General features: G+C 57.1%; 1 protein-coding gene across 1 annotated transcript in view; it reads left to right on the plus strand.

Annotated features, from left to right (window-relative positions):
* The window catches only part of LOC309543960 (ephrin type-B receptor 2-like), a gene marked incomplete at its 3' end in the record, with an annotated part of 89327 nt that overhangs the window by 40822 nt on the left and 31452 nt on the right, over positions 1-17053 (plus strand). The window contains 3 exon segments of the mRNA XM_082276366.1: positions 4837-4992; positions 10636-10763; positions 10765-10972. Of these exon segments, the coding sequence (XP_082132492.1) occupies positions 4837-4992; positions 10636-10763; positions 10765-10972 (492 nt within the window).

Consider the following 17053-nt stretch of genomic DNA (forward strand, 5'->3'; position numbering starts at 1 on the left):
TCTGGTCTCCTCTGTGGACTGTCACCATCTTCATCATCTCTGGTCTTCTCTGTGGACTCTCACCATCTTCATCATCTCTGGTCTCCTCTGTGGACTCTCACCATCTTCATCATCTCTGGTCTTCTCTGTGGACTCTCACCATCTTCATCATCTCTGGTCTTCTCTGTGGACTCTCACCATCTTCATCATGTCTCCTCTGCGGACTCTCACCATCTTCATCATCTCTGGTCTCCTCTGTGGACTCTCACCATCTTCATCATCTCTGGTCTTCTCTGTGGACTCTCACCATCTTCATCATGTCTCCTCTGCGGACTCTCACCATCTTCATCATCTCTGGTCTCCTCTGTGGACTCTCACCATCTTCATCATCTCTGGTCTTCTCTGTGGACTCTCACCATCTTCATCATAACGGGTCTCCTCTGTGGACTGTCACCATCTTCATCATCTCTGGTCTCCTCTGTGGACTGTCACCATCTTCATCATCTCTGGTCTCCTCTGTGGACTGTCACCATCTTCATCATAACGGGTCTCCTCTGTGGACTCTCACCATCTTCATCATGTCTCCTCTGTGGACTCTCACCATCTTCATCATCTTCTCTGATCTCCTCTGTGGACTCTCACCATCTTCATCATCTCTGGTCTCCTCTGTGGACTCTCACCATCTTCATCATAATGGGTCTCCTCTGCGGACTCTCACCATCTTCATCATCTTCTCTGGTCTCCTCTGTGGACTCTCACCATCTTCATCATCTCTGGTCTCCTCTGTGGACTCTCACCAGCTTCATCATCTCTGGTCTCCTCTGTGGACTCTCACCAGCTTCATCATCTCTGGTCTCCTCTGTGGACTCTCACCATCTTCATCATCTTCTCTGGTCTCCTCTGTGGACTCTCACCATCTTCATCATCTTCTCTGGTCTCCTCTGTGGACTCTCACCATCTTCATCATCTCTGGTCTCCTCTGTGGACTCTCACCAGCTTCATCATCTCTGGTCTCCTCTGTGGACTCTCACCAGCTTCATCATCTCTGGTCTCCTCTGTGGACTCTCACCATCTTCATCATCTCTGGTCTCCTCTGTGGACTCTCACCATCTTCATCATGTATCCTCTGTGGACTATTTTCATCATGTCTCCTCTGTGGACTCTCACCAGCTTCATCATCTCCGGTCTCCTCTGTGGACTCTCACCATCTTTATCATAACGGGTCTCCTCTGTGGACTTGTCACCATCTTCATCGGGATGTGTCTCCTCTGTGGACTTGTCACAATCTTCACCGTGACTGGTCTCCTCTGTGGACTTGTCACCATCTTCATCGTGACTGGTCTCCTCTGTGGACTTGTCACAATCTTCATCGTGACTGGTCTCCTCTGTGGACTTGTCACAATCTTCATCGTGACTGGTCTCCTCTGTGGACTTGTCACAATCTTCATCGTGACTGGTCTCCTCTGTGGACTGTCACCATCTTCATCGTGACTGGTCTCCTCTGTGGACTGTCACCATCTTCATCATGACGGGTCTCCTCTGTGGACTGTCACCATCTTCATCGTGATGGGTCTCCTCTGTGGACTGTCACCATCTTCATCGTGACGGGTCTCCTCCGTGGACTTGTCACAATCTTCATCGTGACGGGTCTCCTCTGTGGACTGTCACCATCTTCATCGTGACGGGTCTCCTCTGTGGACTCTCACCATCTTCATCGTGACTGGTCTCCTCTGTGGACTCTCACCATCTTCATCGTGACTGGTCTCCTCTGTGGACTGTCATCATCTTCATCGTGACTGGTCTCCTCTGTGGACTCTCGCCATCTTTGTCATGTCTCCTCTGTGGACTGTCACCATCTTTATCCTAATGGGTCTCCTCTGTGGACTCTCACCATCTTCATCGTGACTGGTCTCCTCTGTGGACTGTCACCATCTTCATCGTGACGGGTCTCCTCTGTGGACTGTCACCATCTTCATCGTGACGGGTCTCCTCTGTGGACTGTCACCATCTTCATCGTGACGGGTCTCCTCTGTGGACTGTCACCATCTTCATCGTGACGGGTCTCCTCTGTGGACTGTCGCCATCTTCGTCATGTCTCCTCTGTGGACTGTCACCATCTTTATCCTAATGGGTCTCCTCTGTGGATAATGGGGATTTTGGTATGAATACAGTGATATGATGGTGAACGTATTTCTTTGGGCTGCCTGGATGTCTGTGCTTCTCCATGCTCTCCCTGCGGCCTTCAGTCCCCCTCCCCTGGAAGTGTTGCCACCTCATTTCCCAACTCTAGATTCTCTTCTGGGAAAACCCCGGGATTTTGTACTCTGGTATCAAACCCCTGTGTATTGGAATCCCGCAGCCGCTATATCCTCACCTTTTAACATTCTGAAATCTTTTAGAAGTGAATACAGCGCCCACAGAACCCAGAAAACTGTACCCCAAAACTGGCTGCCTAGTGCAAGAGAATCCCACACAAGTGTTATAAATAAGATCGATCTTCCTAGGAAGCGATGACTCGTTGTAATGATATTCACTACGTTTGTCTTCCAATGATGAATCTGCACCTCCCAGGAACCTGCACAGAGCCGGACCTTCCTGCCCGGTGCCGTCTGTACTCCGATGTCCTCAATCCTTCCACTACATTGAAGATTGGGGAACCTACACAGAGCCTGACCTTCCTGCCCGGTGCCGTCTGTACGCCGATGTCCTCAATCCTTCCACTACATTGAAGATTGGGGAACCTACACAGAGCCTGACCTTCCTGCCCGGTGCCGTCTGTACTCCGATGTCCTCAATCCTTCCACTACATTGAAGATTGGGGAACCTGCACAGAGCCGGACCTTCCTGCCCGGTGCCGTCTGTACTCCGATGTCCTCAATCCTTCCACTACATTGAAGATTGGGGAACCTACACAGAGCCGGACCTTCCTGCCCGGTGCCGTCTGTACTCCGATGTCCTCAATCCTTCCACTACATTGAAGATTGGGGAACCTACACAGAGCCTGACCTTCCTGCCCGGTGCCGTCTGTACTCCGATGTCCTCAATCCTTCCACTACATTGAAGATTGGGGAACCTACACAGAGCCGGACCTTCCTGCCCGGTGCCGTCTGTACTCCGATGTCCTCAATCCTTCCACTACATTGAAGATTGGGGAACCTACACAGAGCCTGACCTTCCTGCCCGGTGCCGTCTGTACTCCGATGTCCTCAATCCTTCCACTACATTGAAGATTGGGGAACCTACACAGAGCCGGACCTTCCTGCCCGGTGCCGTCTGTACTCCGATGTCCTCAATCCTTCCACTACATTGAAGATTGGGGAACCTACACAGAGCCGGACCTTCCTGCCCGGTGCCGTCTGTACGCCGATGTCCTCAATCCTTCCACTACATTGAAGATTGGGGAACCTACACAGAGCCGGACCTTCCTGCCCGGTGCCGTCTGTACTCCGATGTCCTCAATCCTTCCACTACATTGAAGATTGGGGAACCTACACAGAGCCTGACCTTCCTGCCCGGTGCCGTCTGTACTCCGATGTCCTCAATCCTTCCACTACATTGAAGATTGGGGAACCTACACAGAGCCGGACCTTCCTGCCCGGTGCCGTCTGTACTCCGATGTCCTCAATCCTTCCACTACATTGAAGATTGGGGAACCTACACAGAGCCGGACCTTCCTGCCCGGTGCCGTCTGTACTCCGATGTCCTCAATCCTTCCACTACATTGAAGATTGGGGAACCTACACAGAGCCTGACCTTCCTGCCCGGTGCCGTCTGTACTCCGATGTCCTCAATCCTTCCACTACATTGAAGATTGGGGAACCTACACAGAGCCGGACCTTCCTGCCCGGTGCCGTCTGTACTCCGATGTCCTCAATCCTTCCACTACATTGAAGATTGGGGAACCTACACAGAGCCGGACCTTCCTGCCCGGTGCCGTCTGTACTCCGATGTCCTCAATCCTTCCACTACATTGAAGATTGGGGAACCTACACAGAGCCGGACCTTCCTGCCCGGTGCCGTCTGTACTCCGATGTCCTCAATCCTTCCACTACAATGAAGATTGGGGAACCTACACAGAGCCAGACCTTCCTGCCCGGTGCCGTCTGTACTCCGATGTCCTCAATCCTTCCACTACAATGAAGATTGGGGAACCTACACAGAGCCTGACCTTCCTGCCCAGTGCCGTCTGTACTCCGATGTCCTCAATCCTTCCACTACATTGAAGATTGGGGAACCTACACAGAGCCTGACCTTCCTGCCCGGTGCCGTCTGTACTCCGATGTCCTCAATCCTTCCACTACAATGAAGATTGGGGAACCTACACAGAGCCTGACCTTCCTGCCCGGTGCCGTCTGTACTCCGATGTCCTCAATCCTTCCACTACATGGAAGATTGGGGAACCTACACAGAGCCGGACCTTCCTGCCCGGTGCCGTCTGTACGCCAATGTCCTCAATCCTTCCACTACATTGAAGATTGGGGAACCTACACAGAGCCTGACCTTCCTGCCCGGTGCCGTCTGTACTCCGATGTCCTCAATCCTTCCACTACAATGAAGATTGGGGAACCTACACAGAGCCTGACCTTCCTGCCCGGTGCCGTCTGTACTCCGATGTCCTCAATCCTTCCACTACATTGAAGATTGGGGAACCTGGTGGACATTTCTGGTTTCTTCAGTAGAAGACATTTTGTTCCTATTATTGATTGTCTTGAAGGAATTGGTTTAGCAGATAATTTGGGACCATTGTGTGGTTTGGGGATATGTTGGGGGGGGGGGGGGGGGTATATTTTAGGGGGTCTTTTTTGTGGATATTTGGAGTGAATTACACTTCTATAACAGTCATTTCTTTTGTTTCAGGGTGTCCCTCTGGGATGTTCAAGCCGAATCAGGGTGACGAGAACTGCCTGCACTGCCCCATTAACAGCCGCACCACCTCAGAGGGGGCCACCAACTGCGTGTGCCGATCAGGGTACTACCGAGCCGACTCGGACCCCCTGGAGATGCCGTGTACCAGTAAGTGTCTTCCTGTCCGGGGGGGTTTATGCGGAGTGTACAGAGATAATAAGTTGTGTTGCTGAGAGGAAGACATTTCCCTGCGCACATCACAGTTCCTGCCTGGAATCCAACTGAAGAATGCATTGCCTTGCTGCACAGACTCTAGGGGGGTGGGGGATGGTAAGGATGAGGAGGACACCGACAGGCGCGGACACTCTGTACGAGGGAAGCCAATCTACGGCACCCTTCCCCCACACACCGCTAATGGCTTACAAATGTCTCAGCGCTGGATGTGAATGAGGCCTGAAACCCGACTCCAGCCAGCCATGGGGGGGGGGGGGCGAGGGGGGGGGCGAGGCGGAGGGGGGGGCGGAATCTATCAGCTTTCTGCCAAAATAGAGAAGAAACAATTCCCAGAAAGACCCTCAACAGAGATGAAATAATCCCTCCAGCTGGAACCAATCACACGCTGAGACGTCTTCATACCCCCAACACATAGAGCCATGCTGTGTACCTACCCACCGAACCACCTACATCCCTCCTTCCCATGTACATACCCACTGAGCCCTCTACATACCACACCCTACCGTGTACCTACCCACGAACCACCTACATCCCCTCAACTGTGTACTTACCCACTGAGCCCTCTACATATCACACCCTACCGTGTACCTACCCACCGAACCACCTACATCGCTCCTTCCCATGTACATACCCACTGAGCCCTCTACATATCACACCCTACCGTGTACCTACCCACCGAACCACCTACATACCCCCTACTGTGTACTTACCCACTGAGCCCTCTACATATCACACCCTACCGTGTACCTACCCACCGAACCACCTACATCCCTTCTACTGTGTACTTACCCACTGAGCCCTCTACATATCACACCCTACCGTGTACCTACCCACCGAACCACCTACATACCCCCTACTGTGTACTTACCCACCGAACCACCTACATCGCTCCTTCCCATGTACATACCCACTGAGCCCTCTACATATCACGCCCAACTGTGTACCTACCCACCGAACCACCTACATCCCTCCTACCCATGTACATACCCACTGAGCCCTCTACATATCACACCCTACCGTGTACCTACCCACCAAACCACCTACATCCCTCCTACTGTGTACTTACCCACTGAGCCCTCTACATACCACACCCTACCGTGTACCTACCCACCGAACCACCTACATCCCTCCTTCCCATGTACCTACCCACCGAACCACCTACATCCCTCCTACTGTGTACTTACCCACTGAGCCCTCTACATATCACACCCTACCGTGTACCTACCCACCGAACCACCTACATCCCTCCTTCCCATGTACATACCCACTGAGCCCTCTACATACCACACCCTACCGTGTACCTACCCACCGAACCACCTACATCCCTCCTACTGTGTACATACCCACTGAGCCCTCTACATACCACACCCTACCGTGTACCTACCCACCGAACCACCTACATCCCTCCTTCCCATGTACATACCCACTGAGCCCTCTACATACCACACCCTACCGTGTACCTACCCACCGAACCACCTACATCCCTCCTTCCCATGTACCTACCCACCGAACCACCTACATCCCTTCTACTGTGTACTTACCCACTGAGCCCTCTACATACCACACCCTACCGTGTACATACCCACCGAACCACCTACATCCCCTCAACTGTGTACTTACCCACCGAACCACCTACATCCCTCCTACCCATGTACATACCCACTGAGCCCTCTACATATCACACCCAACTGTGTACCTACCCACCGAACCACCTACATCCCTCCTTCCCATGTACATACCCACTGAGCCCTCTACATACCACACCCTACCGTGTACCTACCCACCGAACCACCTACATCCCTTCTACTGTGTACTTACCCACTGAGCCCTCTACATATCACACCCTACTGTGTACCTACCCACCGAACCACCTACATCCCTCCTTCCCATGTACATACCCACTGAGCCCTCTACATACCACACCCTACCGTGTACCTTCCCACCGAACCACCTACATCCCTTCTACTGTGTACTTACCCACTGAGCCCTCTACATACCACACCCTACCGTGTACCTACCCACCGAACCACCTACATCCCTCCTACCCATGTAAATACCCACTGAGCCCTCTACATATCACGCCCAACTGTGTACCTACCCACCAAACCACCTACATCCCTCCTACCCATGTTAATACCCACTGAGCCCTCTACATACCACACCCTACCGTGTACCTACCCACCGAACCACCTACATCCCTCCTACCCATGTACATACCCACTGAGCCCTCTACATATCACACCCAACTGTGTACCTACCCACCGAACCACCTACATACCCCCTACTGTGTACTTACCCACCAAACCACCTACATCGCTCCTTCACATGTACATACCCACTGAGCCCTCTACATACCACACCCTACCTTATACCTACCCACCGAACCACCTACATCCCTCCTACCCATGTTAATACCCACTGAGCCCTCTACATACCACACCCTACCGTGTACCTACCCACCGAACCACCTACATCCCTCCTACCCATGTACATACCCACTGAGCCCTCTACATATCACACCCAACTGTGTACCTACCCACCGAACCACCTACATGCCCCCTACTGTGTACTTACCCACCAAACCACCTACATCGCTCCTTCCCATGTACATACCCACTGAGCCCTCTACATACCACACCCTACCTTATACCTACCCACCGAACCACCTACATCCCTCCTACCCATGTACATACCCACTGAGCCCTCTACATATCACACCCTACTGTGTACCTACCCACCGAACCACCTACATCCCTTCTACTCCCACCCACTGAGCCCTCTACATACCACACCCTACCGTGTACCTACCCACCAAACCACCTACATACCCCCTACTGTGTACTTACCCACTGAGCCCTCTACATACCACACCCTACCGTGTACCTACCCACCGAACCACCTACATCCCTCCTTCCCATGTACATACCCACCGAACCACCTACATCCCTTCTACTGTGTACTTACCCACTGAGCCCTCTACATACCACACCCTACCGTGTACCTACCCACCAAACCACCTACATACCCCCTACTGTGTACTTACCCACCGAACCACCTACATACCCCCTACTGTGTACTTACCCACTGAGCCCTCTACATATCACACCCAACTGTGTACCTACCCACCGAACCACCTACATCCCTCCTACCCATCTGCATACCCACTGAGCCCTCTACATATCACACCCTACCTTGTACTTACCCACCAAACCACCTACATCCCTCCTACTGTGTACTTACCCACTGAGCCCTCTACATACCACACCCTACCGTGTACCTACCCACCGAACCACCTACATCCCTCCTACCCATGTATATACCCACTGATCCCTCTACATATCACGCCCAACTGTGTACCTACCCACCGAACCACCTACATACCCCCTACTGTGTACTTACCCACCGAACCACCTACATACCCCCTACTGTGTACTTGCCCACCGAACCACCTTCATACCCCCAACACATAGAGCCATGCTGTGTACCTACCCACCAAACCACCTACATACCCTCAACTGTGTACTTACCCACCGAAACCACCTACATCCCTCCTACCCATGTACATACCCACTGAGCCCTCTACATACCACACCCTACCGTGTACCTACCCACCGAACCACCTTCATACCCCCAACTGTGTACTTACACACCGAACCACCTACACACCATACCATATACATACCCACTGAGCCCTCTACATACCACACCCCACTGTGTACCTACCCACCGAACCACCTACATACCCCCTACTGTGTACATACCCACTGAGCCCTCTACATACCACACCATACCATGTACTTGCCCACCAAACCACCTACATCCCCCTACTGTGTACATACCCACCGAACCACCTACATACCACATCCTACCATGTACATATAGGATAGAGCTCCTCCCCACCCCCTGACCTCTCTCTCCCTCCCCCTCCCCACCCCCTGACCTCTCTCTCCTCCCCCTCCCTAACCCCTCTCCTCCCCCTCCCCACCCCCTGACCTCTCTCTCCTCCCCTCCCCACCCCCTGACCTCTCTCTCCTCCCTCTCCCCACCCCCTGACCTCTCTCTCCTCCCCTCCCCACCCCCTGACCTCTCTCTCCTCCCCCTCCCCACCCCCTGACCTCTCTCTCCTCCCCACCCCCTGACCTCTCTCTCCTCCCCCTCCCCACCCCCTGACCTCTCTCTCCTCCCTCTCCCCACCCCCTGACCTCTCTCTCCTCCCCCTCCCCACCCCCTGACCTCTCTCTCCTCCCCCTCCCCACCCCCTGACCTCTCTCTCCTCCCCCTCCTCACCCCCTGACCTCTCTCTCCTCCCCACCCCCTGACCTCTCTCTCCCTCCCCCTCCCCACCCCCTGACCTCTCTCTCCTCCCCCTCCCCACCCCCTGACCTCTCTCTCCTCCCCACCCCCTGACCTCTCTCTCCTCCCCCTCCCCACCCCCTGACCTCTCTCTCCTCCCTCTCCCCCACCCCCTGACCTCTCTCTCCTCCCCCTCCCCACCCCCTGACCTCTCTCTCCTCCCCCTCCCCACCCCCTGACCTCTCTCTCCTCCCTCTCCCCACCCCCTGACCTCTCTCTCCTCCCCCTCCCCACCCACTGACCTCTCTCTCCTCCCCCTCCCCACCCCCTGACCTCTCTCTCCTCCCCCTCCCCACCCCTGACCTCTCTCTCCTCCCCCTCCTCACCCCCTGACCTCTCTCTCCTCCCCACCCCCTGACCTCTCTCTCCCTCCCCCTCCCTAACCTCTCTCTCCTCCCCCTCCCCACCCCCTGACCTCTCTCTCCTCCCCCTACCCACCCCCTGACCTCTCTCTCCTCCCCCTACCCACCCCCTGACCTCTCTCTCCTCCCCCTCCCCACCCCCTGACCTCTCTCTCCTCCCCCTCCCCACCCCCTGACCTCTCTCTCCTCCCCTCCCTAACCTCTCTCTCCTCCCCCTCCCTAACCTCTCTCTCCTCCCCCTCCCCACCCCCTGACCTCTCTCTCCTCCCCCTCCCCACCCCCTGACCTCTCTCTCCTCCCCCTCCTCACCCCTTGACCTCTCTCTCCTGACCCCTCCCTCCCCCCGCCCCCGGCCTCTCTCTCCTCCTCACCCCTAGACCTCTCCCTCTTCCTCCTCCTCACCCCCTGACCTCTCCCTCTTCCTCCTCACCCCCTGACCTCTCCCTCTTCCTCCTCCTCCTCACCCCCTGACCTCTCCCTCTTCCTCCTCCTCATCACCCCCTGACCTCTCCCTCTTCCTCCTCCTCCTCACCCCCTGACCTCTCCCTCTTCCTCCTCCTCATCACCCCCTGACCTCTCCCTCTTCCTCCTCCTCCTCACCCCCTGACCTCTCCCTCTTCCTCCTCCTCCTCACCCCCTGACCTCTCCCTCTTCCTCCTCCTCCTCACCCCCTGACCTCTCCCTCTTCCTCCTCCTCACCCCCTGACCTCTCCCTCTTCCTCCTCCTCATCACCCCTGACCTCTCCCTCTTCCTCCTCCTCAACCCCCTGACCTCTCCCTCTTCCTCCTCCTCATCACCCCCTGACCTCTCCCTCTTCCTCCTCCTCCTCACCCCCTGATCTCTTTCTCTTGTTCTTCTCAGCCACTCCATCGGCTCCACAGACGGTCATCTCCAGTGTGAATGAGACCTCTCTGATGTTGGAATGGTCTCCTCCTCGTGATTCTGGTGGTCGTGAAGATTTGGTCTACAACATCATCTGTAAGAGCTGGTGGATCCGGCCGTGGGGCCTGCACTCGCTGTGGAGATAATGTACAGTTTGCCCCCCGGCAGCTGGGCCTCACTGAGCCCCGGGTCTACATCAGTGATCTCCTGGCCCACACACAGTACACCTTCGAGGTCCAGGCCGTGAATGGAGTGACCGACCAAAGTCCATACTCACCGCAGTTTGCTTCCGTCAACATCACCACCAACCAAGCTGGTAAGTGGCTGTGTGAAGTGTGTGATACCCCCCTGTCCCACTGCCCAGGGTAGATAATGGCTCCTACAGTTTGTCATGGTGTGTTTGCCATCAAACATCGGTGTACATTGAAGGGATCGGTGTAGGGTGGTGTTCATTGGGGGGGTTGGGGTAGGGTGGTGTACATTGGGGGGGTCGGGGTTGGGTGGTGTTCATTGGGGGGGGGGGTTGGGGTAGGGTGGTGTACATTGGGGGGGTCGGGGTTGGGTGGTGTTCATTGGGGGGGTCGGGGTAGGGTGGTGTACGTTGAGGGGGTCGGGGTAGGGTGGTGTACATTGGGGGGGAGGTCGGGGTAGGGTGGTGTACATTGGGGGGAGGTCGGGGTAGGGTGGTGTACATTGGGGGAGGTCGGGGTAGGGTGGTGTACATTGGGGGGGAGGTCGGGGTAGGGTGGTGTACATTGGGGGGAGGTCGGGGTAGGGTGGTGTACATTGGGGGAGGTCGGGGTAGGGTGGTGTACATTGGGGGGTGTCAGGGTAGGGTGGTGTACGTTGAGGGGGTCGGGGTAGGGTGGTGTTCATTGGGGGGAGGTCGGGGTAGGGTGGTGTACATTGGGGGGGGGTCGGGGTAGGGTGGTGTACATTGGGGGGGAGGTCGGGGTAGGGTGGTGTACATTTGGGGGGGAGGTCGGGGTAGGGTGGTGTACATTGGGGGGGTCGGGGTGGGGTGGGGTGGTGTACATTGGGGGAGGTCGGGGTAGGGTGGTGTACATTGGGGGAGGTCGGGGTAGGGTGGTGTACATTGGGGGGAGGTCGGGGTAGGGTGGTGTACATTGGGGGAGGTCGGGGTAGGGTGGTGTACATTGGGGGAGGTCAGGGTAGGGTGGTGTACATTGGGGGGGGGGTCGGGGTAGGGTGGTGTACATTGGGGGGGGTCGGGGTGGTGTACATTGGGGGGGAGGTTGGGGTAGGGTGGTGTACATTGGGGGGGGTCGGGGTGGGGTGGTGTACATTGGGGGAGGTCGGGGTAGGGTGGTGTACATTGGGGGGGAGGTCGGGGTAGGGTGGTGTACATTGGGGGGGGTCGGGGTGGGGTGGTGTACATTGGGGGGAGGTCGGGGTAGGGTGGTGTACATTGGGGGGGGTAGGGTGGTGTACATTGGGGGAGGTCGGGGTAGGGTGGTGTACATTGGGGGGGTAGAGTGGTGTACATTGGGGGGGGTCGGGGTAGGGTGGTGTACATTGGGGGGGGGTAGGGTGGTGTACATTGGGGGGGGGTAGGGTGGTGTACATTGGGGGGGGTAGGGTGGTGTACATTGGGGGAGGTCGGGGTGGGTGGTGTACATTGGGGGAGGTCGGGGTGGGGTGGTGTACATTGGGGGGAGGTCGGGGTAGGGTGGTGTACATTGGGGGGGGTCGGGGTAGGGTGGTGTACATTGGGGGAGGTCGGGGTAGGGTGGTGTACATTGGGGGGGGTAGGGTGGTGTACATTGGGGGAGGTCGGGGTGGGTGGTGTACATTGGGGGAGGTCGGGGTGGGGTGGTGTACATTGGGGGAGGTCGGGGTGGGTGGTGTACATTGGGGGAGGTCGGGGTAGGGTGGTGTACATTGGGGGGGAGGTCGGGGTAGGGTGGTGTACATTGGGGGAGGTCGGGGTAGGGTGGTGTACATTGGGGGGGGTAGAGTGGTGTACATTGGGGGGGGTCGGGGTAGGGTGGTGTACATTGGGGGGGGGTAGGGTGGTGTACATTGGGGGAGGTCGGGGTGGGTGGTGTACATTGGGGGGAGGTCGGGGTAGGGTGGTGTACATTGGGGGAGGTCGGGGTAGGGTGGTGTACATTGGGGGGGGGGTGGGTGGTGTACATTGGGGGGAGGTCGGGGTAGGGTGGTGTACATTGGGGGGGTCGGGGTAGGGTGGTGTACATTGGGGGGGGTCGGGTGGTGTACATTGGGGGAGGTCGGGGTAGGGTGGTGTACATTGGGGGGGGTGGGGTGGTGTACATTGGGGGAGGTCGGGGTAGAGTGGTGTACATTGGGGGGGAGGTCGGGGTAGGGTGGTGTACATTGGGGGGGGTCGGGGTGGGTGGTGTACATTGGGGGGGGTCGGGTGGTGTACATTGGGGGGGGGTCGGGGTAGGGTGGTGTACATTGGGGGGGAGGTGTACATTGGGGGGGGTCGGGGTGGGTGGTGTACATTGGGGGAGGTCGGGGTGGGTGGTGTACATTGGGGGGGGGTCGGGGTAGGGTGGTGTACATTGGGGGGGGTCGGGGTAGGGTGGTGTACATTGGGGGGGAGGTCGGGGTAGGGTGGTGTACATTGGGGGGGAGGTCGGGGTAGGGTGGTGTACATTGGGGGGGGGTCGGGGTAGGGTGGTGTACATTGGGGGGGGGGGGTAGGGTGGTGTACATTGGGGGGGGTCGGGGTAGGGTGGTGTACATTGGGGGGAGGTCGGGGTAAGTGGTGTACATTGGGGGGGGTCGGGGTGGGTGGTGTACATTGGGGGGGGGTCGGGGTAGGGTGGTGTACATTGGGGGGGGTCGGGGTAGGGTGGTGTACATTGGGGGAGGTCACGGTAGGGTGGTGTACATTGGGGGGGGTCGGGGTGGGTGGTGTACATTGGGGGGGGTCGGGGTAGGGTGGTGTACATTGGGGGGGGTCGGGGTAGGGTGGTGTACATTGGGGGGGGTCGGGGTAGGGTGGTGTACATTGGGGGGGGTCGGGGTAGGGTGGTGTACATTGGGGGGGGTCACGGTAGGGTGGTGTACATTGGGGGGGGTCGGGGTGGGTGGTGTACATTGGGGGGGGTCGGGGTAGGGTGGTGTACATTGGGGGGGGTTGGGGTAGGGTGGTGTACATTGGGGGAGGTCGGGGTAGGGTGGTGTACATTGGGGGGGGTTGGGGTAGGGTGGTGTACATTGGGGGGGTCGGGGTAGGGTGGTGTACATTGGGGGGGGTCACGGTAGGGTGGTGTACATTGGGGGGGGTCGGGGTGGGTGGTGTACATTGGGGGGGGTCGGGGTAGGGTGGTGTACATTGGGGGGGGTTGGGGTAGGGTGGTGTACATTGGGGGGGGTTGGGGTAGGGTGGTGTACATTGGGGGGGGGGTAGGGTGGTGTACATTGGGGGGGGTAGGGTGGTGTACATTGGGGGGGGGTAGGGTGGTGTACATTGGGGGGGGGTCGGGTGGTGTACATTGGGGGGGGGTCGGGTGGTGTACATTGGGGGGGGTCGGGGTAGGGTGGTGTACATTGGGGGGGGTCGGGGTAGGGTGGTGTACATTGGGGGGGGGTAGGGTGGTGTACATTGGGGGGGGGGTAGGGTGGTGTACATTGGGGGGGGTCGGGGTAGGGTGGTGTACATTGGGGGGGGTCGGGGTAGGGTGGTGTACATTGGGGGGGGTAGGGTGGTGTACATTGGGGGGGGTAGGGTGGTGTACATTGGGGGGGGGTAGGGTGGTGTACATTGGGGGGAGGTCGGGGTAGGGTGGTGTACATTGGGGGGGGTAGGGTGGTGTACATTGGGGGGGGGTCGGGTGGTGTACATTGGGGGGGGTCGGGGTAGGGTGGTGTACATTGGGGGGGGGTAGGGTGGTGTACATTGGGGGGGGGGTAGGGTGGTGTACATTGGGGGGGGTCGGGGTAGGGTGGTGTACATTGGGGGGGGTCGGGGTAGGGTGGTGTACATTGGGGGGGGTAGGGTGGTGTACATTGGGGGGGGTAGGGTGGTGTACATTGGGGGGGGTAGGGTGGTGTACATTGGGGGGGGTAGGGTGGTGTACATTGGGGGGGGGTAGGGTGGTGTACATTGGGGGGGGGGTAGGGTGGTGTACATTGGGGGGGGGGTAGGGTGGTGTACATTGGGGGGGGTAGGGTGGTGTACATTGGGGGGGGTAGGGTGGTGTACATTGGGGGGGGTAGGGTGGTGTACATTGGGGGGGGGTAGGGTGGTGTACATTGGGGGGGGTAGGGTGGTGTACATTGGGGGGGGTTGGGGTAGGGTGGTGTACATTGGGGGGGGTAGGGTGGTGTACATTGGGGGGGTCGGGGTGGGTGGTGTACATTGGGGGGGGTAGGGTGGTGTACATTGGGGGGGGTAGGGTGGTGTACATTGGGGGGGTAGGGTGGTGTACATTGGGGGGGGGTAGGGTGGTGTACATTGGGGGGGGGTAGGGTGGTGTACATTGGGGGGGGGTAGGGTGGTGTACATTGGGGGGGGGTAGGGTGGTGTACATTGGGGGGGTAGGGTGGTGTACATTGGGGGGGGGTAGGGTGGTGTACATTGGGGGGGGTTGGGGTAGAGTGGTGTACATTGGGGGGGGTCGGGGTAGGGTGGTGTACATTGGGGGGGGGTAGGGTGGTGTACATTGGGGGGGGGTAGGGTGGTGTTGGGATCTGGGCACTCTCTGATGTTGTACAATTGGAGAAGGAGAAGTGAAGGCGGCGCTCTTCCCCCACCCCTCCCCTCCCCCATCCTGAGTCTGCAGGACTCGTAATGAGAGGGGTGTCTGTAGAGATTGCTCAGCATGCTGGGAAATCTATGGCCGGATATAAAGCTGAGCCGGAGTTCGGTGGATGATCAGATAATGGAATGCCCCGTAAATCATCCCCCTCCCCCACTGTGAATGGCTGACGGGTGGGGGTGGGGTGGACTGTCAGCAGTTTGCGGCTCCCATAAATAATTCATGGCGAAGCCGAGTACAGAAAGGAGGTCCGCTGTCACCCAGGAGGAGGCGGTACATCTGACCACGCCCCCCATATGACCATCACCCAGGAGGAGGCGGTACATCTGACCACACCCCCCGTATGACCATCACCCAGGAGGAGGCGGTACATCTGACCACACCCCCCGTATGACCATCACCCAGGAGGAGGCGGTACATCTGACCACGCCTCCCGTATGACCATCACCCAGGAGGAGGCGGTACATCTGACCACGCCCCCCGTATGACCATCACCCAGGAGGAGGCGGTACATCTGACCACACCCCCCGTATGACCATCACCCAGGAGGAGGCGGTACATCTGACCACGCCTCCCGTATGACCATCACCCAGGAGGAGGCGGTACATCTGACCACACCCCCCGTATGACCATCACCCAGGAGGAGGCGGTACATCTGACCACGCCTATCGCACATCCAACCAGAGGGCTCCCCAGGGGGTCATCCAATCATTACCTCCATCTCTGGGGGTATCAGATCAGAGGGTTCCCCGGGCAGCGCTATGTATGGGGGAGGGGCATGCCGAGTTTTTACCGCTCCCTGATTGCTTCAGTTACCGTTTTATGAATGAATGTGCCGTATACAGAGCCATGCAAAAGTATTCACACCCCAGAAATCTCCCACACTTTCTCATGTTACCCCCAGAAATGTATTTTATTGGGATTTTCTGTGATAGACGACACAAAGTGGCCATAATTGTGAAGTGGAAGGAAAATGATAAATGATACAAATAAATCTGTGAAAAGTGTGGCTGCATTTGTATTCACCCCCCGGAGTCAATACTTTGTAGCTCCGCCTTTCCCTGCAATTACAGCTGGGAGTCTTTTTGGGGGTGTCTCTACCAGCTTTGTACATCTAGAGAGGACATTTCTGCCCATTCTTCTCTGCAGAATATCTCATCTCTGTCAGATTGGATGGAGAGAGTCTGTGATCAGCCACAGATTCTCAATGTGATTTAGGTCTGGACTGTGACTGGGCCATTCTAACACATGAAACCATTCCATTGTAGCTCTGGCTGGATGTTTCGGGTCGTTGTCCTGCTGGAAGGTGAACCTCCGCCCAGTCTCAAGTCTTTTCTTCTAAGATTGTCCTGTATTTGGCTCCATCCATCATCCCATCAACTCTGACCAGCTTCCCTGTCCCTGCTGAAGAAAACCATCCCCACACCATGAGGCTGCCACCACCATGTTTCACAGTGAGGATGGTGTGTTCAGGGTGATGTGCAGCGTTAGTTTTCCTACACACATAGCGTTTTGGTTGAATTTTGGTCTCCTCTGAGCAGAGCTCCTTCTTCCACATGTTTGCTCCTCCCCCACATGGCTCCTCCCAAACTGCAATCATTACTTCTTATGTCTTTCTTCCACCAATGGCTTTCTTCTTCTCA

Source organism: Pelophylax lessonae (assembly GCF_965119305.1).
Source record: "Pelophylax lessonae genome assembly, contig: HAP1_SCAFFOLD_538, whole genome shotgun sequence".
Taxonomy (NCBI): Eukaryota; Metazoa; Chordata; class Amphibia; order Anura; family Ranidae; genus Pelophylax; species Pelophylax lessonae.